The 22,730-nt window shown below is 62.7% G+C and overlaps 2 protein-coding genes across 8 annotated transcripts; one reads left to right on the forward strand and one right to left on the reverse strand.

The window, feature by feature from the left end:
- The first annotated feature begins 4,538 nt into the window (after nt 1–4,538).
- SSBP4 (single stranded DNA binding protein 4) lies at nt 4,539–18,467 on the forward strand. 7 transcript variants are annotated; one of them, XM_081287645.1, is made up of 18 exons: nt 10,920–10,969; nt 11,114–11,170; nt 11,771–11,843; nt 12,164–12,225; nt 12,309–12,393; nt 15,021–15,110; nt 15,705–15,764; nt 15,845–15,914; nt 16,036–16,106; nt 16,188–16,255; nt 16,552–16,597; nt 16,715–16,750; nt 16,841–16,895; nt 16,980–17,050; nt 17,147–17,225; nt 17,558–17,586; nt 17,677–17,784; nt 18,135–18,467. In XM_081287645.1, the coding sequence occupies exons 1-18, from the start codon at nt 10,935–10,937 to the stop codon at nt 18,162–18,164; spliced, it is 1,125 nt and encodes a 374-aa protein (XP_081143771.1). In that variant the 5' UTR covers nt 10,920–10,934; the 3' UTR covers nt 18,165–18,467. The 7 variants fall into 7 exon arrangements, with proteins under 7 accessions (XP_081143767.1, XP_081143766.1, XP_081143770.1 ...); XM_081287646.1 differs by lacking the exons at nt 10,920–10,969; nt 11,114–11,170 and adding an exon at nt 4,553–4,912; XM_081287642.1 differs by having other exon boundaries at nt 10,914–10,969; nt 16,036–16,255.
- A 238-nt stretch (nt 18,468–18,705) lies between these two features.
- On the reverse strand, nt 18,706–22,331 carry ISYNA1 (inositol-3-phosphate synthase 1). The gene is made up of 11 exons (XM_081284949.1): nt 21,853–22,331; nt 21,622–21,750; nt 21,320–21,481; nt 20,806–20,938; nt 20,528–20,721; nt 20,200–20,349; nt 19,904–20,119; nt 19,632–19,796; nt 19,435–19,548; nt 19,146–19,363; nt 18,706–19,009 (listed from the first exon to the last, which is right to left on the reverse strand). Exons 2-11 carry the CDS (start codon nt 21,739–21,741, stop codon nt 18,802–18,804), a joined length of 1,680 nt encoding a protein of 559 aa, XP_081141075.1. The 5' UTR covers nt 21,742–21,750; nt 21,853–22,331; the 3' UTR covers nt 18,706–18,801.
- Between the last annotated feature and the right edge of the window lie 399 nt (nt 22,332–22,730).

The following is a 22,730-nucleotide window of genomic DNA, read 5'->3' on the forward strand; positions in this document are numbered from 1 at the left end:
GACCCGCCGGGCTGGCCTTCCTGGGGGAGGGCGGCCACAGGTCCCGGCCAAACCCTGCTGTGTTCTTTCTCTTGCCTGGACTCCGTTGAAGCCCTATGGGTTGGGGCACATCCGATGGCTCAGAGTGGTCACTGGGGTTCACCTGGCACCTGAGCAACGCCACACAGTGGGGCCGGCCACAGCCAGGGCTCAATCACGGGTGCAATCCCCACTTCAGAACCCGGGACTGCGCGAGTTGAGGGACGGCCCCAGTGTCGCCCCCGCCCCCCCCAGCCCCAACCCACACGTTTCCACCAGCTGCTGCGGCTGCTCTCTTCCCGGTGTTGTTTGGGTTTTAATTTTTGTGTTGCATTTAGAAAATTACCCGTAATTACAGCTTCGGAGAGGAAACGGCCTCGGAGTGCAGCCCCGGCTCCCCAGCTGTGGCTCGCCGCCCACGCACAGCTGGGGAGGGGCTGCAGGGGCCCCAGGCGCAGCTCCCGGCCCCCCACAAGACCCCGCTTGAATGGCAAGGATGTGGGAGGCCGCTGCCTCCTCCTATGGAGAGGAATAAATCCATCATTAGGAAAACCACGGCCGCCTTCTCCCCAGGACTGCGGCACCCGGGCCTCTCGAAGAATATTCATGGGTCCCCACCTTGGTCCTGGTGGGTGTGGGGGTCCCGGAGCTAGGGGCGGCACCGGCTGTCAAAAGATTACATGATGCACGATTTTTGTAACAGTGACAAGTCCAACCAAGGCCAGTGTGGAAACAGTGATGCGGGGGAGGTGGCCCGGGAAGGCCTGGAGGAGGAAGGGGAGGGGGAAGGGCTGCGCAGGAGGAAGAACGGGGAGGAGTCGTTGTCCTCCCGGTGGTGACAAGAAGGAACTGTTGGTTGAAGGAGGAGCCAGAGGAGGCCAGGACAGGGGTCGGAGGAAACTCTCCAGGTGGAAGAAAGATAAGACTATGGAAGAAGTATGGAAGGGTGGCGGGGTGGAGGGGAGAGGAGGTGCCCCCTCTGCGCACACTCCCTGCTCCGTAAGCAGAGCTGCCTTCGGGCTCCCCCAGGAACCACCCTGACCCCGCGGGGCTGGTATTTGGAGGACTAGGCAGTGGCGACTCACCACCTACCCCTCCAAACCGACTCAGCTGCAGTCCCCGAGCAGCCACACGGGGGCGACATGGAGCCCACATAGAGGAGGCAAGGCTGGGATGCAGTCTTGACCCTGAGCAATCTTGGACTCTAAATCAATTACCAGATCTGCTCTGCCCAGGACGCTTGCCCAGCTGGGCACCTTTCCCGGTGCAACTTTCCTGTCATATCATTTTAACTCTGTAGAATTGGGGAGATCCCTTTCCTCATGCATGGGGTCTTGGCCACTACTCTTGTAACCAAAGATAGGTTCACAAGAGAAAAGCATATTGAATGTATTGAAAATGTATTGAAATAAAAGTTTTCCGTGAGCTGGGAGACTTTGGAAATGAAGACCAAAGGCCCAGGAAAACTATTAGTATTCCTGCCTCCCCTGTAGAAACGTGATTGGACAAAATGGCAAGCTACAGAGGGGTGAACCCCAGCAAGACCTCTGTTCACATTCTTCTTGGTCTCTGTATGGGCAGGACGCTTCTAGAAAGAGGGTCTTCTAGTTAGACAGAGAAGAGTGATCTAAGCCCCTTCCCTGCATGCTGGGGTTGAAACCAGAGCCTGAAGCAGCCAGGCAGGCACTGTACCACCCCAGCCACACACCTAGCACGATCTTTAGGCTTAATGGCTTGCTTTAGAGGAGCAGGGTTCTTCTAGTTCTATCACGTGCTTTGGGAAAGAGGAATTCTGCTTTCTATGACACTTGTCCAGAGAGAAAGAAGGAGATTGGGCAAAAGGTCTGAGACTTTGCTTCTGAGGCCTTCCGATCTCCTTTAGTGCAAAGAACTCAGCATTCCAGATATGCTTTGGGGCATCTCTTCTGAGCTCCAACACCAGCTCCCCACATGGCCATTCCTAGAAGATCCACACTTTCCTATGGCTCCCTATTGTTCTTGGAACAACTCTCAACTCCTCCCAGAAAGTGGTAGTCTTGTTCTGCTGCCGTCCCTGCCAGCACCTCCCTCCCTCAGCTCCAGGTTCACCTGTCTCCTCCCTCTGCCTCCAATACTTTGTGTGCCAGCCTCAGGATCTTTGCACCTGCTTCAAAGGCAATCTGAAACTTCTTCCAGATCTTTGAGATCCACGCCTCCGCTTTACCCTCCCCCCATTCTCCTCGCTTGCATGGGCGGGGACCCCTTTCTGTGCAGTCTCCTTTGGTGTAGAGCACGCGGCTGTTTCCCCGTCGTTGCTGGAGCCCAGGGCGCGTTCACCTTGCACTTTTCCGCAGGCGCCCAGACTGTGTTTGGGAGATCCTTCCCCGGTTGCTATGGGAACCGCGCTAGTTGCCCCCGCCCGCAAGTAACTCCCCCAGCGCAGCTCTCGGAGCCGCGGGCGCCTCCGCCTCCTTCCCTCCGCCTCCGCCCTCCTCTGGGAGCCCTGCCGACCTCGCTGTCGCCTGTCCTCCCTCCCTCTCTCTGCCCAGCACGTGGCACTGCCTGAAATTATCCGACTGACTCGCCAGCTTTTGACTATCCGCCTCCCCCATCAGATTCTTCGCCCCACGAGTGGTAGCAACGTGTCCCGGCTGGGTCCCCAGAGTCTGGCACACTGTGGACGTTCAAAACATGGTTGTAGGGTAGACGAAGACTCACGTCGAGCCAAGAAACTGTGGCTCACAGAGGGCTAGAGACCCGTCCAGGGGGTACAGGATCCTGGAGAATCAGGAAGCCACGGGTGATAAATGGGGGTAGGAGGACCGTCTGCCTGGCCCCAGCCGTCACCAACGTGCTGTGATGGGTTAGCCACATCATCTCCGTGCCTCGTTGGGAGTAGTGGAAGGAGCTCTAATTATGATGGGGTGTCCTTGACACCTAAGCCCCCCATGGCCCTCCGTCTGCCTCGGGCTCCGCGGTGTGGTGCTGGCGGCTCCTCTGCCGACCGTCGGCCGGAGAGGCCCGCGGGAGAGGAAGCTGGGGGAGGGGGCGGCGGGCTGGACAGGAAATGGGAAGGACTGGCGTCCCTCCCCCCCCAAGCCTGGGCCCCACGGGGAGGAGGCGGGGCTGGAGCCCGCCCTGCCTTTCCCTTCCTCTAGGTCTGTCTGGAACCCCGGCGGCTCCCGACTTCCCGCCTGCCAGACGGCCTCGGGTGGGGGTGGGGGTGGGGGTGGGGTATTGTCCAGTGCTAGGAGGTCGGCCTCTTTGGAGGGTCAGATGGTGGTGGGTGACATCCAGGCGCGTTCTCTCTCTCGCGCGCACACACACGACACAGGAAACGTGAGCGCACAGCTCACACAATGCAGGTCCCAGGGAGCTGGCGATCCACCCACGCGCGGAGACACACATCCGCACACACTTGTGCACATAACCTGAAACTGGGCGATTTGGCCCCCTCCAAACTGCCTCGGACACAAACGCAACCGAGCCAGGGACAGCTGCGTGGATAGCTACCATTCACTTGGGTGTCTGCCAACCCCTAGGCACCACGATACGCAGGTGAACTCATAGGAAACTCGGTTTACACACACCGTGGGCGTGCACAGGGAAAAAAGCATTCACGTGTCAGACATTCACGTGTCAAACATTCAGATGCTGAAACCCCAACTTTCCACGTACCCCTGCTACCCACACACACCCACCCGACCCGTTGGCTCCCAGACCACCACTCATAACTACCAACCTGGGGGCATGCCCTGCCTCCCCACCTTCTACGCACATGCCCTGGGTCCAGGAGGGGGAATGGTGCACCCACTGTCTGCACCCCTCACTCCAGCGAGAGCAATTACAGGTGGAGTGCCCCCATTTACAGCTGGCAACACTGAGGCTGAGAAGCAGAGCCAGCGAAAGATCCCTCAGCACCTCTGTTGACGCCGGTGGTGCTGTGAGGCGGTGCAGGGTGGCTCACAGCGTGTATGCTAGGAACCTCAAAAATGTATGTCTGTATAGAGCTAGGTTGCGTGTGGCTCAGTACGACCCCAGGGCTGCGATGTCATGCCCTCGGGTGATTGTATCTGCCCGGGCCCTTTCCACGGCTGTCGGAAGCTGCAATTTAGCTTTGCGTGTCTCTGTGAAGCTGTGTGCCTGTGTACACGGTGACCTGTGTCTAGTTGTTCTGTTTCGGCCACTATTTAAGCTGTGCATACAGCAGAGTTTCGCTGGGCGAGCTGTGTGGGGTGGCCCCCACCCTTGCTGGGGGAGAGTCTCTGCGGGGGGCATACACGCAGTATGCCTTAAGCTTTATGGTCTGTCAGTTGTTGCAGCAGCTGTGCACTTTTGTCGTGTAGGGTGCTGTGTCTGAGAGTGTCGCTAAGACTGTGTGGCTGTGATCCTGGGTGTACAACAATCTGGGTGGCTAGTTCTAGCTGGTGTGTGTGTGTTTGTGTGTGTTAGCCGCGCCCCCACCCCCCGCAGCGAGCACTGCGCGTGCGCGCCCGTCCCGCGGTCCCGGCGGCGGGACCCACCCGCGCGCCTGTCATTGCCCCTTTAAGAGCGGAGCCCGCGGGCGGCGGGCGGGGGCGCGCGCGGCAGGAGGAGGGGGCGCGCGCTTCCCGGAACAGCCCGCGCTGAGGGAAGAGAGGAAAAAAATAAAACCCGCGGCTGGAGCCGAAGCTGGAGTCACCGCTGCCGCCGCCGCGGCCGTCTGGAGCTCCCCCGCGCGGACGATGCCCGCGGTGCCCGCCCGGGGCTCAGGGCGGTGAGGCCCGGGGCGCGGGGTAGCTATGGCGACGGCGAGCTCGGCCCCCGGTGCCGCCTGACAGGTGTGGGCCCCGGCGGCGGCGGCGGCGCGGAGCAGCATGTACGCCAAGGGGGGCAAGGGCTCGGCCGTGCCCTCCGACAGCCAGGCCCGCGAGAAGTGAGTCGGCGGGCCGGGGGCCGGGGGCGGGGCTCGGCGTCCGCGCCGCTCCCGCGGGCTCCGACGCGGACCGGCCCCGCACCGGGCACGTGGGCGAGGGCTGCTACGCGTGCGGAGCCCGGGCGCACTCGAGGGGTCGCGAGAGACCCGAGGGGCGCGAGATTTGAGGGGGCGCGCGGGACCCGAGGGGCGCGAGATTTGCGCGGGCGCGCAACTTGCGTGGCCGCTCGAGACCCGAGGGGCTTGTGAGATAAGCGGGAGCGCGCGAGACTCGAGGGTCCTGAGGGGCTTCTCAGGGGCGCGGGAGATCCGAGGGGGGCGAGATTTGAGGGGCGTGCGAGACTCGAGGGGATGCCAGAGACCTGGGCGGCTGGAGGGGTCGCGAGATTTGCGGGGGGTGGGCCCGCGAGACCCAAGGGCGCGAGATTTGAAGGGGCGCGCGAGATCCGAGCAGGACTTGAGGGTCGCGAGACCTCCCCGTGGGGCGAGGCTGGAGTACGCCAGGTTGCGCCCTCTGGGGACCAGGGTTTCCAGGTTGCGCCCTCTGGGGACCCGGGTTTCGTAGCTTCTCGCAGTCCCTCTCGGAAGTTTCCCGGGTGGGTGAGACTGGTCTCTCGGAACCCTGGCGCCTTGGGAAAAGCTGGAAAGGAGAGGGGAGTCCTTGAGGGGTGCACAACCACCTGTCCAGCTCTGCTGGGGCAGCTGCGCTGGGCGGGGGCCTAGGTGCGTCCCTTGGGGTGGCCACACGGTTCAAGGTTCAAGGTTCGGAAACCTCCTGGAGCCACGGGGCTGAGCCCCTCCCCCAATGCCGCAGAGTGCGTTCCCAGGGGCCACCCCTTGGTCTGGGCGGGTTTCTGAGCGATGGCTACCAGGTGCTTTCAGGCTGATAGAATCCCTGGGTGGGGGAAGCAGCTGAGTGCCCCTGCAGCTAGGTTGCTGAGCTGGAGATCTGGCACTGCCCCATTCCTGTTCTGTGGCTCTGAGCTAGGGAGTGCCCCCAGCCAGGCTGACTTTCCTTCCCTGAGCAGTGCATTCTTTTTTAAGGGTTTGGGGAGCATTTGAAAGGTACTTGGAGCCATGACAGCAAGGGCACCCAGTCCTCTGCAGCACTGTGAAAGTGTCAAAAGTGAAGGGCCTGCCACAGTGTCGGCAGATTCACAGGATCCTAGAGGTTGGACACCTAGGGTAGCCTCCATGTGGAGTAGCCCACCTAAGCAGGAGAGGATGCCGAGTCATCAGGAAGGGGTCCCATGGAAGTCTCGGAGTGAGGATTGAAGAGAAGCTTGGACAGTGAAGAGAAGCCCTGAATGCTGGCTGACTCTGTCCCCCTCTTCTGCCTTTTCCTGGACTGATGTTGGAATCCCAACTCCCCTCCACAAAGAGAAGGACACACACTCTGCCTAGTCTCTGGGTCACATTGGAGAAGTGGTTCTTTGGGCCAGAAGATGCTAGGCAGTGACCTCTCCCTTCAGGCCTGTCTTGCTCATCTGTGCAGTTAGGAAGCTGAGCTCCATTTGCAAGAAGCTTTAAACCCAAAGACTTTTTGAAACTGGCACCTGGCTCTTGCTGCTGGGTCTGAAGGTGATCACCCACCAGTGGGGATTTTTCACGTGTATATCAGATCTGCACTAGAATAGGTCTTGGAGTGTGTTGGTCGGCAAGGCAAACTTGACCCTGAAGAAGGCCACATCTTTAAGTCAGGTATTCAGTTACCATGGGACAGACACAGGGCTTGAAGAAGTTAGGGATAGCGAAGGTAGGAAAGGGAGGAGGCAGCAGATGGCAAAGCACATGCCAAGGCCCTGAGCTGGGAATAGGCACTGGAGCCCAGGGAGGCTTGTGTTTGCAGAAGTGCACTCAGGCCCCCTGTGCAGTGGGGCTGTGGAGGGTCAGGAAAGAGGCCCTGGCAGCCTGGGGAAGGCAAGCACAGTTCTCTGGAAGACAGCCTTGAGCAAGGGAAGAGCTAAGAGAAGGGAGGGATCATAGGACTGAGGTGGGAGTGGTGGGTTGGGGTGGGTTCTCGACCCTGTCAGACATCCATCCGGGGGAATGATGGTTCTTTGAACCTGCCTCTGTTCTGGGTTGGGGCTGGTAGAGGGATTTATCCCCAATTTTTACCCCTCTCCCTGCAGTTGCCTTACCCCCTGGCCTGCCCCACAGAGGTGCTCAGAGGATGCCAGCATCAGGATTGACAATGCTTACAAGTGGCTCAGCACCTGGTGGGGAGGCTGAGGTTCCATCTTGAGCCAGAGCCACCCTGTGCTCACCCATTTCACTCGGAGGGTGTTGTGTGCGTTGCTCTGCTGCTGAAGAGAGTGTGCAGATCAAGTGGTCACATTCCTCGGCTCATGGATGGGGTTGGGCCTGGGGTCCTTGGAGAGCAAGTGGCAAGTACCAACAGTCTAGCTTCTTGGCTGCAGGAAAGCTCTCAGAAGTGGGGGGGTGCCTCACTAGAGAGGGGGACTGGTAGCATAGCGCCTCAGTTCCTCATCTAGAATGTGGAGGGCCTGCCATTTGTAAATTTTTTCTTTTGTACCGGGAATTGAACCCAGGGGTGCTCAATCTCTGAGCCCTGTTCCCAGCCCTTTTAATATTTTATTTAGAGACAGAGTCTTACTAAGTCGCTTAGCACCTTGCCGTGCTGTGGTTGGCTTTGAACTCTCCATCCTCCTGCCTCAGTTTCCCACACCACTGGGATTACAAGTGTGCACTACTGCACTGGCACCTTTTGGAATTCTTGGGACTGGGTGAAAGACTGAAGGCAGAGCACCCACACCAGCAGCCCTCACTCTAAGGAAATACCAGCTGTGGCCGAGCCACTTCCTGTCTCTGGGTCTTGATTTCCTCTTCCATGAAGTGGGGTGAAGAGGGCTCCGCTGCCTCAGCCCCAGCATTGACTCAGTCCCTGACTCCCCAGCACTGGGTTCCCCTGCTCGGAGCCTCCCGCCTCCTGAAAAGTCCTTTCCTTCCTTCTCTCTCTGGTCCCCATACTGAGTCCAGTTGGGCTCCCCGTGGAGCCTTTGGGTCCTAAAAATGGACTGAGCGCCTGCTGGGTACCTCCTAGATGGTGGGGTCCCTACCTTGGCTCACAGTGGTGACCACAGAGTTCAAGGTTGCCATGGTTAACTCTTACCCCTCAGGCGTATCCTTGAGCCCTTTGGAGCTGCCAGGTAGGTTTAGAAGAGTCCCTTAAATGACAGCCAGGGTTGGTGTCCCTGGGTATCTTGTTTTCCTCTGAGTTTGGTTTTGAAATGGGCATGTGGACCTGGATAGTTAGATCACTGGGTCAGAGCAAAAGAGGGTCTTTAGAAAGGAGCCTGAGACGAAGCCCTCCAACTGGGGAAGAAAAGCCAGGGGTGGGATTGGTGACAAGGTGCTGCTGAAGGTCAGGCCCCTTGGGCTAGCAGAGGGGAGGGAGGACTCCAGTTGGAGGGTTGGAGGGTCACTTTGGGAGCTGCAGTGGGATTTGGTGATGGATTGAAGGAAGACACAAGTCTTTGGAGTAGAGGGCGTTTCTCAGCCCCTAGCAGAGCGTAAGTCCAAGGGGATGCTGGGTAGGGGCCCCCATTATGGTAACTCTTGATAATTAAAAATTCTCTATAATTGTGGTAGTTCTGGGTAATTATGGTGGTGGTAGGTGGCCCATTTCTGTCTACAAGGCGGTAATGCTGTATGCACCATGTCTCCATGCTTGGCCAGCCCTGTGCCTGTGGCTCAGGGTCACTCCTCCCTCAGGGGATGAGGAGCTGCGCCTGGGGCTTCCCCTCTCCTAGGCTTCCAGTGCTCCTCCTGTCTATCTGCCCTTGGTGGCCACCCCTGGGTGGGGCAGGGCTCTCAGGTCTTGGAGCCAGTCCTGGGAGTAGTTGCGGATTTGGATCCCGCACCAGGACCCTTGAGACCTGAGCCAGTGAGTCCCCTGCCCCTCAAAACCACATTCTAGAGGGTCTGCAGCAGTGAGCAGAGAGCTGGGTCAGATGGCGAGAAACAGGATGATGGGGAAATGGAGCAGAATCGGGGTCAGGTGTCCCAGGGAAGCCTCTGATGGTGACCCTGGAGTCTGGTGGAAGTGCCCCCGGGAGGTGGCAGCCTGCACGAAGGCCCTGGGGTAGGAAGCAGCCAGTTTATGTAGTGGGGCGTTCTGGAGGGTCTGAACAGGAGTGGCTGGGGAGCACAGAGGTGCCAGGGAGGAGCAGCCCCTGCTGGGGTTCTGCCACAATCCCTGTGAGAGACCTGGGCTGGGGGTGTGGGCGGGACACAGGGGGCTTCCCTCAGGTTTGGTTACTTGCAGCAGGGGTCTCGTCATGTGACCCAGGCTGTCCCTGCCCCTGTCTTGAGCCGTCCTGCTGCAGCCTTCTGATCAGCTGGGACTACAGGCCACCACGCCTGCTTTGGTTTTGTCTTTAATGTAGTAAATGCAGTGTGTTGGGGGACAGCCGAGGGGAGCCCAGTGGACACCTGGTCTAGGCCAGGGCTCCTTTGAATTTGGGGCACTGAGTTCTGGCGACCAGCGTGGGAGTGGAAGGAGTTGCGGTGGGCAGCTGGCAGAGGCAGACACAATGACGGGGACGGGGCAGGTGGTGGGGAGGAGCGCGGGGCTGCCGGCTGGGCCTCTGGCTGCCAGGTGGAGAGTGGAAGCCTGAGTGGAGTGGGGACCGGGCTGGAGGTGGGTCCTAGCTGTTTGGGAGCGTCACCAGATGTCTTCAGATCAGGAAGGGAGGCCACCAGGGAGAGGGGAGGATGTGGCCTGGGGTGGAGCAGGCAGGGCGTGGAGGCGCTGGAGGATGCAGGGTGGGCAGGGGGCTCTGGGGCCTCTGGGCCGTGGGACAGTGTGTGGAAAGGGGATGGAGAAGGACATCGTAGGAATGCTCAGTGGACCTGCTGATGACAGGGTCACTTCCTTAGGAATATCTTGAGACCCCAGGAGAGCGTGTGCTCCTGGGGTGTGTGTGGTGGAATGCGGCCACGGCAGGACCTGTCCCCATGCTGTCCTGCTGCCCCTTCCTGCACCTCCCGGGCAGCCTCCCTGGGTCCCCCCAGCCCTTGTCTTTCTGTCCATCTCGGCGTCTCACCACCCGCAGCCTTTGTGCCCCCTGCTCTGATGCCCAGAGCCAGGCCTGTAGGCCTCAAGCCTCGTGGGGCGAGGAGGGTGGGGTGGCGGGAGCTCCCCAGTCTGGTGGGCTCTCTACAGACCTCCCCCGTTGGCCATTGTGGGCATCCTCCACTGACGGGAGTGGGTCTGTCAGATGCTGGCTGCTTATGAAGGCTCAGGAAGCCTCTAGAAGTAAGTTGGCTGATAACCCTCGAGGCCAAGATGCCAAGGTGACCGGTCGGAGCAAGGGTGGACATAGAAATGGGGTGCCAAGTCAGAATCTGGGCCTGGAGGTGCTTTTGAGTGGGGTAATGATGTGACAGTGACTGCGGCCTGTCTGGGGGACCACACACTGGGACATGTCCCCTCGGTCCCATCACTGCACCTTAGGTGGCCATCACCACCCACTAGGGGAGGTGTGAGCTGCAGAGACCCTCCTGGCCCTGCGGCAGCTGCACCCCGACCTGAGACAGAGTGTCCTTTGCTGGCCTCCGCCCCTTTCTGCCTCCCCGCCGCCTGCCTCCCCTGCTCCTCCGGGAGTCTGGGGCTGGAGGCCTCTCCTCATGTTTGCTGGTTATTGGGGGAACGGACAGATGGATGGAGAAAGGACAAGTGTCCAGGGCAGGTCAGAACTCGAGAGGGGAGCCCCCACATTCATTTCCTAGTAGTTGGGCTTTGGCAGAAGCACTGGAGCTGGGGTGGGACTGAGTAGATGGGGTACGTGGGGGGAGTGCAGGGACATGAGGTGGAACTCAGAGCGAGGCCAGGAGGGCCGCGAGACTGCAGAGCATGAGTCAAAGGAAGGTTATTTTAGGATGGGGCTGTCGGCCAGGGGAGGGCGGCCGCCGAGTGGGGAGCAGACAGCTGAGGCTGCTGGGAGGCCTGCGGCCAGCCGCCTCCTGTCCCTGCCCACCCTGATGGCGTGGGGAGGCCATGAGGGCCGGGACTGGGAGTGGGAGGACCCTGAGGTACCCAGGGAGTCAGGAGGGGCTGGAGCCGGGGGATTAGGTGACACTGGGAGCGGGGGTGGGGGCCCCTGTCCCTACTGAACCTACTGTGGAAGGTGGCCTGGGAAGCCAGTGAGTGACCTGGCTTCCTTTTGTGACCTGCAGAGGGCAGTGCTGGGGCCATCTGTCTGGGCGAATAGTGGCTGAACCCTTATTTTCAGGGTGAGCAGTGACTGAGGAAGAGTCCAGGTCTCCCTGCTGGGGACCCATGCAGGACACTGGGTGTTAGAGTAGCACCATAGTGAACATGCGCACCTCTGGCTCTGTCTCTGCAGGAGGGTCAGGACTGTCTTGTTTGAGAGTCGGCAGAAAAGTTGCAGCTACCTCCTGCTGGTGACCCCGAGGGAGGGGAGGGGAGGGGACCCAGGGACACCAGGGAGTGGGAGCCTTCCTGGCAGGCACAGCTGCCCACCCAGAGTCGCTCCCTGGTGCCCCATCAGGAGAAGCATCGGGAAGCCTGTTTCTGGGTGGAGGTACCCCAGGGTCGAGGTCACCTGGGTGTCAGTGTTGGTAGGATGGGGCGGGGCTGGGTCCACAAGGGCATGCTGAACTGAGCCAAACTGGGCCTCCAGTTGAGGGGGGGCGATGCCCGGGGATCCTGCAGGTTAGGTGTCGATGGACCCTAGGAATTGGCTGAGCTGAGCAAGAGGGTTGAGGACGCCACCTTCTGGGAGGGATGGAGGGAATGGGGACACAGCAGGGGGGTGGGCTTGGGGAGGTACTAGCCATGGGCCCTGCCCACCTCGCCCGCCCTCCCCGCAGGCTGGCGCTGTACGTGTACGAGTACCTGCTGCACGTTGGTGCCCAGAAGTCAGCCCAGACCTTTCTGTCAGAGGTGAGCTACACGCCAGCCTGGCCTTTCCCTCTGCCACACCCGGGGTCCTCTGCCCTGTTTCCACTGGGGCATCAGTTGGGATGGCTCCTTCGGTGGCCCAGGGAACCGAGGGCAAGGATGGGGTCAGGAACGTGAGCTGGCATCCATCCCGGCGTGTGGCCCTGGATCCATGTGTCCACCTCAGTGGCTCTGGTTGGCCGGCTCGCCCCCTTGCTCTGATCTGGTGGCCCCCCAGCCCCAAATGCTTGGGCTCCATGGGCTGGGTGGCGGGAGGTTGGCCTGGGCCGCAGCCTCTCAGCCGCCTCCCCTCTTCCCTGCAGATCCGATGGGAGAAGAACATCACGCTTGGGGAGCCCCCAGGGTTCCTGCATTCCTGGTGGTGGTGCGTGTGGTGCTGCTGGGGGCAGAGAGGGGACAGGGACCAACAGGATGTGGCGCAGTCATCGTCCCCTCTGCTGCCCACAGTGTGTTCTGGGATCTGTACTGCGCAGCGCCAGACCGCAGAGAGGCGTGCGAGCACCCGGGCGAGGCCAAGGCCTTCCAGGACTATGTGAGTACTGTCCCGGGCCGGGGTGGGCACGCCTGGGATCTGTGGGCCTGGGGGGACCTGGAGGGACCTGGAACCTTGTCCCTGCGCACCCGCTTCCACTGCAGCCAGCTCCTGAGGGTCCTGTAGCCTCCCCAGGGTGTGCTGCACTTCCTGCCTCCCTGCTCAGCTGGGTGGGGTGGGCGCCAGCCTGTCCCTGCCACCCCAGACTCTGGGAGCGCACGTGCTAGTAGGGGAGGCAGTGGGGCCCTGTCCCCACAAGCTCTAGAGGTCATCATCAGGGCACTTCCTGGCCCCTACGGCGTGGGCTCCACCTCTCGGCTGGTTTCCGGTTGGGTTGTGGGGCTCCGATGCCTGTCTGCAGAGGAGGCTGAGGCGTATCTTGTCATTATGGGGCTGTGGATCTGAGGATGTGCCCTCACTGGCTGGCAGCTGGGGACAGTGCAGCTGACCTCCCATCCACGCTGGGGGACTTTGCTGCAGGGTGGAGCTCAGTGCTTAGCTCCTCAGGTCCCTGAAGCCACCTGGGGCACACTCCGCATGGAAGCAGGGCCATACTGATGGCCTCCCAGCATCACTGTCACCTACCGAGACTCTTAGTGCCCCTGTGCGGTACCCCTAACTCTGCCGGGGGAGTGGGTGGAGGGAGGGTGCCTGTCCTCCGCAGTGGTGCTGCAGCCCCCCCTGCTCCCACTGGGGTCTAGCAGCCTCCCCAGGGGCCTTCTGATCCGCCACTCGGCAGAAGGCACAGGCCGGTTTCCATGGCAGCACCAGCATTGGGAGCAGCTTGGGCCAGGAGAGGGGGGTGGGGGCTCCCCAGGCCTGGGTGAGGGTCTCTGTGGCCAGGAGCTGGGTGCGTGACTGCCAGACTGCCACCCTCCGCTGTGACGGGGCGTCCTATGTGAGCTCCCAAGGGGTCCCCATCCTCCCGGCCCGAGTGAGGATTCTGTGTGCCCCTCCCTGCTCCAGGGCTCCCCAGCCGACCTTGGCGTCTCCAGGAAACGCTAGCTAGCGTGCCCAGCCCGTCGTCATGACAACACGGGCAGGGCTCTGGCGCCTCTTTGCCTCTTTGGGATGATTGACGTGGGGGGTCTGGCTTGCTGGGGCTACCAGCTAGGGAGGCAGGCGAATCAGCCCAAGATTAACCCCTCAGGGCCTAGGAGTTGGGGGCACAGGTGCACCCACCCCCTCACCTTGTGGTCTGTGGTCTGGGCCCAGCCAGAGTCCACCTCCTCTCCCTTCCTAGCTGGGCCTCCCAACCCGGATTGCCCAGGTGTCCCCTGGGGGGAGAGGGAGGCCTGGCTTCCTGGGGCTGGACTGACCCCAGGGGAGGTGCCCCTGGCAGCCCGAGTGTGCTGAGCATGCAAAGCCCTGAGGTCCCAGAGGCAAGCTGGCAATTTGGAACTGGAAACCCGAGTCGAGTTGGGGGCTGAGGCCGTGACCCTCCTCAGATCACGTGGCTTTCCAGTGATTTGTTGGGGGCTCTGGGAAGCTCTCGTATCCACATGCGCTTGGAGAGGCGCCCACTTCCCCCTCCACTCGCCAGGCCTTGGCTGAGCCCTGAGGCTGCCCTTTTGAGAAGGGGCAGGAAGGGAGTCCAGCTGTGGCCCACAGAGTGAGGGTGAACCAGAGACCCCGCTCCTAGCCGGCCAGTCAGGGCCAGCAGACAAAGCACCTTCCTCTCCGCACCCAAGGGGCTGCAGGGCCACAGGGCCAGAACACCCTGTGTGCCAACTTGTGCCTGCCCCAGGGACAGGGCACCCCTTTCTCTGGGGGGTTTGACCTGGTGGAGGAGGGGGATGTGGACAGATAAGGGCCAAGCAGCCAAGAGGGGAGACCTGCTTGCTTAGGGACTCAGGTGCTGGCCTCCCAAGCCCTCCTCCCTTGTCCCCTTCTCCACATCTGGTCCTCGGGCTGCGGAGACAGACTGGTCTGGAACTCGGAGCTGATTAGGAACTGGCCTGTCAGCCTGTCCTCTGCCAGTTTAGGGCCTGCCCAGAAACCTCAACCTCACAGACACAGGAGCCCTCATCTCTAGCACCCCTTCTTCTCCCCTCCCCACCTAAGGAGCATCCGGATGCCTGGGGACCCCACCCTAGTCCTGCTCTTCCTCCTCCATCCTGGGGGAAGAGATTGTCGGGGGCGGGGGGTTTGCATAGCAGTTGCAAAGAGCCTCCAGGACCCGGTTGGACTTTGTGTGTGCTTGGGGTGTTGGGGATGGGCTTAGGGGCCCGAGTTGCCCTGCCAGTCAGGAGGATAGATAGGGCCAGTTGGGTGGACTTGGAGAGCAGGGCCAGCCCAGGGCCACCCTGTCCAAACGCCTTTGCTACTGAATGAGGCCCTCACTGGGGTCTGGGGCAGCGGAATCCTCAAGTGGAACCTCACTGAAGGCTGGGACCAGTTTGCAGTGACGCTTAGCTGGGGTGGGGCTGGGGCAGCTGCTCTTCCCTCACTTGGACCCCCCCCCCCCCAGACTCCCCTTGGGCTGACAGTGTCAGCTAGACTGGGTTCAAGTCCAAACTTGATCACCTACAGCTGCCTGTCCCATGGCCACCTGCATATAGGAGGGGAAGACACCCCGTGCAGGAAATGTCCTGACCTGGCTCTCACCGTGTCTCCCATCCCCGCAGAGTGCCGCAGCGGCCCCCAGCCCGGTGATGGGGAGCATGGCTCCCAGTGATGCAATGGCCGCAGGCCCCATGGCGCCCGGATTCTTCCAGGTATGGCCAGGCCTGGGACTCCTTTTCCCCCAACCCTGGGTGGGCATGTATCTGAGGCGGGGGTCGAGGGTCAGGGTACCTGTTCTGGACTTGGCAGAGCCAGCAAGGGAGGGACCTAGGTGCGATGGTGGGAAGGGGAATGTCTGCACAAAGGAGCACAAGGTGGTTGGGATGCAGTATCCACCAGTGGGCCTAGTGACCACCAGTGACACAAGTCCCACCTATGACCCTTCCAGCAGGGCTCCCTGCTATAGGCTGGCCCACCCCCCTGCCTCCATGGAGTCCCCTCCCGCAACCCACCTGGTCCTGTCCTCTTAGGGCCCCTTTGGCTCCCAGCCACCCCCACACAACCCCAACGCCCCTATGATGGGGCCTCACAGCCAGGTAAGGACCTGTGGCCCTGCCCAGCCACGCACAGGCGCACACACACCTCCCCCTCCCCCAGCCCCCAGTGCGCTGTCTAGTCCAACGACCACGTTTTTTGTTAACTAGAGGAGGGGCCTGTCCAGATTGGGGGTCTAGGCATAGGAGGGACGGGGGAGCTTTGGGGAAGGAGGGTGGAGGTGGCGCTGATCCCCCACCCACCTCTTCCAGCCCTTCATGTCACCGCGGTTCCCAGGGGGCCCCCGGCCCCCCCTGAGGATGCCGAGTCAGGTGAGAGAGGGATGAGGGGAGGGGGCAGCAGTGGGCCAGGGCGGGGGCACCCCACTCAGTGCAGCCGTGCCCCTTCGCAGCCTCCTGTGGGCCTCGCAGGCTCCCAGCCCCTCCTCCCTGGCGCCATGGACCCCTCCCCGCGCACTCCCGGTGAGTAGGGAAGCTCTCAGGACCCGTCCCCACCTGGCTGCCTCACAGTGCACACCCACATTCGTGTCCACAATGGGGAATGGCCCAGATCTGAGCCCCCTTCTTTCTGCTCCCACCCCAGGGCACCCCAGTATGGGCGGCCCGATGCAGCGGGTGACGCCTCCCCGGGGCGTGGCCAGCGTTGGGCCCCAGGTAAGGGCCAGCGGAGATGGGGTGAACCTGAGGGGCTGTCCCTCGGCGGTGCTGCCCTTCACAGCTCCTTTGCCTTCACAGGGTTACGGAGGTAGCATGAGGCCCCCGCCCAACTCCCTTGCTGGCCCAGGTCTGCCTGCCATGAACATGTAAGGCCCTGAGTGTGACCCCAAGCATGTGTCCACCCGAGTAAAGGGGCAGTATCTGCAATGGCAGGACAGCCTAGATGGTGCTAGTCCATTGGCACTGTTTAGGTGGGAAACCGAGACCCAAGCAGCAGCCAGACCCTAGTTAGTGGTTGGAATTTGAGCCCGGGGAATTGGCCCAGGTGACTACCTCTCAGGCGACCTATGCGTCCTCTCTGGAGGCAGATAAGAGCAGGGTGGGATGGGTGACTGCTGTACCATCCTGGCCTAGCCCCAGGGTCTATCACCATCTCTTCCAGGGGCCCAGGAGTGCGAGGCCCTTGGGCCAGCCCCAGTGGCAACTCGGTGAGTCAGGGGCAGGGTGGGGTGCGTTGGGTGGTGGGGTGCATGGGGTGGTGGACCCGCAGGGCAGAGGCGAGGAGCCTGCCCATGCCAGCTACTCACAGCTGCTCCTGTCCCCAGATTCCCTACTCCTCCTCATCCCCCGGCAGCTACACGGTGAGTTGGGGTGAAGTTGGGCAATATGCAGGCTGGGGCGCGGGCTGGCAGCCAGGGGCCTTTCTCACGGTCCTCTCCCTCCGTGTGCAGGGACCCCCAGGAGGAGGTGGACCCCCTGGAACACCCATTATGCCCAGCCCTGGAGGTATGGCCTGGGCGGTGACGGGGCCGGTGCATGAGGGAAAAGCCCATTCACACCCCACCAATCGTGGCCCTGCTGTCCCTCCAGACTCCACGAACTCCAGCGAGAACATGTACACCATCATGAACCCCATCGGGCCGGGCGCCGGCAGAGCTAACGTGAGTGGGGGTGCGGGGCTAGGATCCTAGCTGGGGGGTGACCCCGTGGGGGGAAGTGATGAGGTCGGTCAGGCCCATGCTGCTCTGTCCCCACAGTTCCCTCTAGGCCCTGGCCCGGAGGGCCCCATGGCCGCCATGAGCGCGATGGAACCGCACCACGTGAACGGATCCCTGGGTGAGTGGCACGGGCCCCGCCCCTGCCGAGCCACTCTGCGGGCCTCGAGCGCCCCCTGGCGGCGGCAGCCCTCCCACCCGCGGGAGCTGTTCAGGCTTCTGGGCCGTGTCCCGGGCCGGGCGCATCCCGCCTTTAAACCACTGTCGCCCCAATCCGGAGGCCCTGCACATGCCCTTTCTGGGGACCCAACGGCGTGCGTCGTCCGGGACTGGGGGAGGCTCGGGGAGGGCCGCGGGCCGCAAGCTCCGGGCGCGGGTGGGGAGGCGGCGGCTCCGGAATCCAGCAGGCTGGCGCAGGCGCGTCTGAACCGCGTGTCGGTCTGTCGTTCTCAGGCTCGGGCGACATGGACGGGTTGCCGAAGGTGAGGGCTGCGCTCCTGCAGGGGGCGAACCGGGCGGAGGTCTTGGGTGGGGGCGGGCAGGGATTCGGCGCTGACGGTGGCCGCCCCTAGAGCTCCCCCGGTGCCGTGGCCGGCCTGAGCAACGCCCCGGGCACCCCGCGGGACGACGGCGAGATGGCGGCCGCCGGGACCTTCCTGCACCCGTTCCCGAGCGAAAGCGTAAGCGACTGCGTCGACTCTCCCCCCGCGGCGGCGTCGGGCCGGAGGGGCCTGGCGGGCAGGCCCCGGCGGGGCGGCCGGGGGGCCAGAGCAAGACCGTGACCGCGGCGGGCCAGGTGGGGGGGGCGGCCGCGGCATCCTTTCCTCCACTCCCCGCCCACTCCCGCCCCTGCCCTCCCCCCAAGAGCCCCAGGACGGCCTCCCCCTGCATCCCGCCCTGCCCCGCCCCGCCCCTCCCCGGGTCGGCCCTGCTCTTCCCTGTCTCCCTATCTCCTGGGGGGAGGTGGGGGAGGGTCCCAGCCGAGGCCAGAACTGAGCCCGCCCCCGCGCGCCGCCTCCTCTCTTTGCAGTACTCCCCAGGGATGACCATGAGCGTGTGATGGGGCTGCGGCCCCAGCCCTCTGCCCACCTCGGCTTCTGCTCAGTGCCCCTACCCGGGGTGAGGGTCTGAGGTCACACCTCTGGCACCTGGACACCTGGCCAACCAGGCTTGGACAGCTGGGAGGCCCCACAGGATTTTCTCATTTTATAAAAACGCAAGGACCTCAAGAGACGTTGTTTCCCACGTGGGCCCTTCCCGCGGCTCGCGATTCATCAGAGGGAGGCTCCTTGGTGGCCCCCTCTCCCCAGGACAGCAAGGGTGGACCCTTCCAATAAATGTAACTGGTTTTGGTTTTTGGTAACCGGGTCTGGATTCTCACTTGGGCCTGGACCTGCAGCCACATCCTCCACCCTGCTGTTCTGCCACCCCCCACGGCTGGGAGGTTCCTGGGAATTGGGACAATAACTGTGAAGAGTGGGTAGGAGGTTGACCAGCTAAAAAGAGGGTGGGGTAGAAGCTAGGTGTCTAGCTGATGCTGGACAGGTTTGGGGGTGACCATAGGAGCGGGTGACCATCGGACATGACACAGGCGGAGGTTTGTCTGATAGGGGCATTGACTTTATTGTCTTTGCGGGACCTCGAAAGGATGGACCCAGAGGGGTGAGAGGAGGGGCTGGGGGTCTGCAACTGCAGCCTCAAGCTGTGGGCATCTGGGGTGCCTCTGCCTGTGGGTGCCCATTGGCATCGCCGGTGTAGCCGTTGGGGGCAATGGGCGCTGGTCCTTTCTTGCAAGGCAGAGGGCAGGCGGTAGCCACAGAACCGACTCGCTTGACGCCCAGGCCTGGGCGCTCCATCTTGTGCTCCAGGAGCATGTGGTTTTGTGGGGGGAGCCCCACACAGGCCCTGGGGGACAGGGCTGGGGTCAGCAGGGCCAAACCTCCAGACTGGTAACCTCTGCAGCCTCCAGCCCCCTAGCCCTGTGCACAGCCCCATGAGTGGATATGTGTGCCGTGGGTGGGAGCCTCGGGACCCAGCGCACCTGAGGATGTTCTCTATGCAGCTGCGCTGGCGGAAAAGCGCATTGACCACCGGGCTGCCTGGGGGCACAAGTGGAGCCTTGAAGAGGAAACTGAGGAGTGATAGCACAGGGTGGAAGCCCTGTGGCTCTGGGTCTGTGTTGGTGGTGAAGCTCACGCGCTGGCACAGCTCCGTGAGCAGTGCCAGGTCCAGCATGATGGGCGCTGCCAGCAGCGAATCCTGTGGGGTGGGCGGGTCAGAAGGCTGTGGGGCTTCCTATTCGGCTCCGCCCACCGTCTCTCCCACTGTACCTCACAAGTATTGTGCAGCACCAGTGTATTGGTTCCACCAAGCATCAGCTCCGATGTATACTCGTCCAGCGCACGCTTGCTGTCACCCACATAGGGCACATATTTGATGACCACCTAGGGTGCAATACCAGGTCGCAAGGGCCCCTGCCACCTCCAGCCAGAAGCCCCCCACCTGGCTCTTGTGGACCCCTACGCACGCAATGGTCAGGCGCCTCTCCTGGAGCGTACAGCACTGGGTTACTCTGCACCATGTCGTCTACCACGCTGCTCTTGGACACCTCCTTTGAGCGGAACTGCTGGGGCGCCGAGAGGTTCTGCCCATCGTTGTTGCCCAGGTGGTTGTAACTCACGATGGACATGGTCTGGTCAAAAGAGGTGACACTGAAGCCCTAGGCCCTGCAGGAAACTAGGTAGGTCCTTCGGGTCCAGGTTCCTTTCCTGTATTTTTCACCTCCCCAGAGAGACTTACCTTGAGGCCAGAGCCAATGAGGAAGTCCACGAGCACAGACTTGACCTTGGTCTGGCCTGATTTGAAGTCATCTCCACCCACAAACACACGATGCTGCGCCGCCAGCTCAAGTGCACCGGGCACCAGTGTGTTCTGCGGGGATCCATTGAGGAAGGCGCAGCCCTCCAGGATGCTGGCCACCGCAAAGAGCGTGGATGGTGACACCTCTCCGCCAAGCTGCGGGTGTGGGTGGGCAGTCAGCAAGAGGGGGTCCAAGGAACTGGCCCTGATCCTACTGTACCCTGGCATGTGCCCACCTGGATGGTGTGCAGCAGGTTCTCGGCTGTGTCGTTGAGACCAGGAACCACTTCGCAGAAGCGCTCTGTGTTCGCTGTCCACAGCACGATGACCTTATCCAGCCCGGCGCTGGATCGGAAGTCGCGGATGTCCCTGCGGATCTGCTCCAACTGCAGGGAGGGTGAAGGAAGGCTAGCGGGGAGGTTGTACAAACCCCACGGTTTGCAGAAGCATGGGCCACTCAGTTCTCCAAAGTACTAAGTGGGGCCTGGGTGCCCAGGATAGGAGCATGAGGCAAAAGGGAGTGAACAGGTGGCAGGGAACAAGGGATGCGGGATGAGGCAACACCTGCTGTGCGCGTGTGCCCGGGATGAGGTTGTCAGCACGCGCATTTTGGTTGGCTGCGATGAACTCGGGGATGTAGACCGAGGGCCGTGGACGCAAGGCCTCCATGTGCGGCCACAGTTGCTCCTGAAGGCCCCAATCCAGTACCTTCGCGCGCCGCATAGCCTCAGCCAGGTTCAGCGACGAGATATCCCAGCCTGTGGGGGACCCTCACGCTTGGCCCAGCCCTGATCCCCAGGTGTTCCAGACCCCACTTCCCATCCGCCCAGGGCTCCGCCCACCATCAAACACCAGGTCGTTGGGCGACACCATGGGCAGCAGCGCACTGAAGGGCACGAACACCTCCTGGCCCTCAGCATCCAGACCCAGGTTCACAGTACCGGCCTGAGTCAGCGAGCCGTAGTAGTTGGCTTCCTGGGTGGGTGGGGGGAACCAGACACAGCGGGGTAAGGCGCAGGCGTGGCGAGAGGAGGGCCCGCGGCCTGCCCGGGGCCCTGCCCCGGCCCTCAAGCTCCGCCCTGCCCTCCTGCGCTTTCAGCTCCGGGCTCCAGGCCGGGGCGGAAGCCTCTCCTCCCCAGCGGGTTCCCGGAGCCGGCCGTGCCTAAGGCTCCGCCCCCACTAGGCTCCTGCGGCTCTCCGCCCACCTTCTGGAACGCCCAAGGAGGTCCGCGGCAGCCAGGCTCCGCCCCCAGCAGGCCCCCTCCCCCGGAGGAACCCGCCTCCTGAGGCCCCGCCCCCGCCCGCAGGAACTCCGACCCAGCCCCCCTCCGCGGCCCGGCCTCCCCGACCCCCCACCTTGCGACCAGCGCGCGTGGGCCAGGACAGGCGCAGTCGGTTGGCCAGCACGGCGGCGGTCAGCGTGGAGCCGTTGTTCCCGCCCCAGCCGACGAGCATGACCCCGAGCCGGGGCACCTGCCGGGCAGTCCGGAAGGTGAAGCGCGTGGTCGTGGGGCGCACCTGGGGGCAGGCGGCGTCGTAAGACTGGGGCCCCAGCCTCTTCTCCCCTCAAGGCAGGGAAAGGGTTGGAGATGTTGGACAATCCCCCGCCATCATCTCCCTGGTGTCCCCAACCCAAGGCTCCTGGACCCCTCGCCCACCTTGAGGACACCGCCCTCACGGCTGACGCGCGTCGTCCGGTACTCGTACTGAGCCTCGATGGCCTCGGGGCTGTAGACCACGTCCGGGCTCTCGACCACGAACTGGGGGGCTGCCTCCATCGCGGCGACCTGGGGCCCGGGTTAGCAGAGGGTCAGCGGGGACCCCAGGTGACCGGCCCAAGCCGGCCTGGGTCCTCAAGAAGCCCCCAATCCGTTCAAGGCCTCGCTCACCTCCGAGGAGTCAGCTCCGACAGCGGCGGCGGACAGCGCGGGCTCCGAGGCGGCCTCGGGAGAAAAGCGCCGCGGCCCCGCCCCCCGCCCCGCCCCCGCTTGCGCCTTGTTGGGGAGGGGCGCGACGGCGGGGGCAGGGGTTCTAGGCCGAACTGTCGAGGCCCGGTCCGGCCGGAAGCGGCCGGGTCACCACTGGGCGGCATTGGTTCTCTTCTCTAGGGGTCCTCTGGACACGCAGCCGCTTATTCCCATTTTACAAAAGAGGACCATGGGGCTACAGTTGAGCCCCAGACCCCGGCCACAAGCTGGAGGATGGGGCTGCGCAGGGAGGCTGCGGCTGTGGAGGGAGGGGCCCGGGTCTGCGATACTGCAGGGGAAACAGACCTCGAAGCCAGGCCGGCTTCCTTTATGAGCGGTGGCCCCCACTCAGTGCTCCGAATCTCTGGGCCCCATGAACCCGGAGCGGGTGGACCAAATTTCCTCTGCCTCAGCGGGGTTTCACATGCATGAGGAGTAGCGGGCTGGAGACATGGCCGGTCACTAGGGAGGAGAGAGGTCCACCAGTGTGGGGAGGAGCCGGGACAGCACACCACAGGCCCCCCTCATGCACAGTGATAAGGGAGCGTGGGAACCCAGCGGGCAAGCGGGGGCGGCTCCCCCAAGGAACTTTCCAAAACAAGCCAGCCGGAAAGTTTCCACCACTGGAGCTGGCCCAAAAGGTGGAGAGTTTGGGAATGTTTGCAGGAAAGGCAGCCGGGGCCTGGTCTTGGGGACTGGGGGCTCCAAGAGTCTGGCTCTTGGAAAGGGCCCCACTCTGAAGTAGGAAGGGGACCAGGACCGCGGCACCTCCAGTTGGAACTCACAGAGGAGGCTCTACA

This window comes from Spermophilus citellus (genome assembly GCF_964194105.1).
Source record: "Spermophilus citellus genome assembly, chromosome: 3".
In the NCBI taxonomy this organism is placed as follows: Eukaryota; Metazoa; Chordata; class Mammalia; order Rodentia; family Sciuridae; genus Spermophilus; species Spermophilus citellus.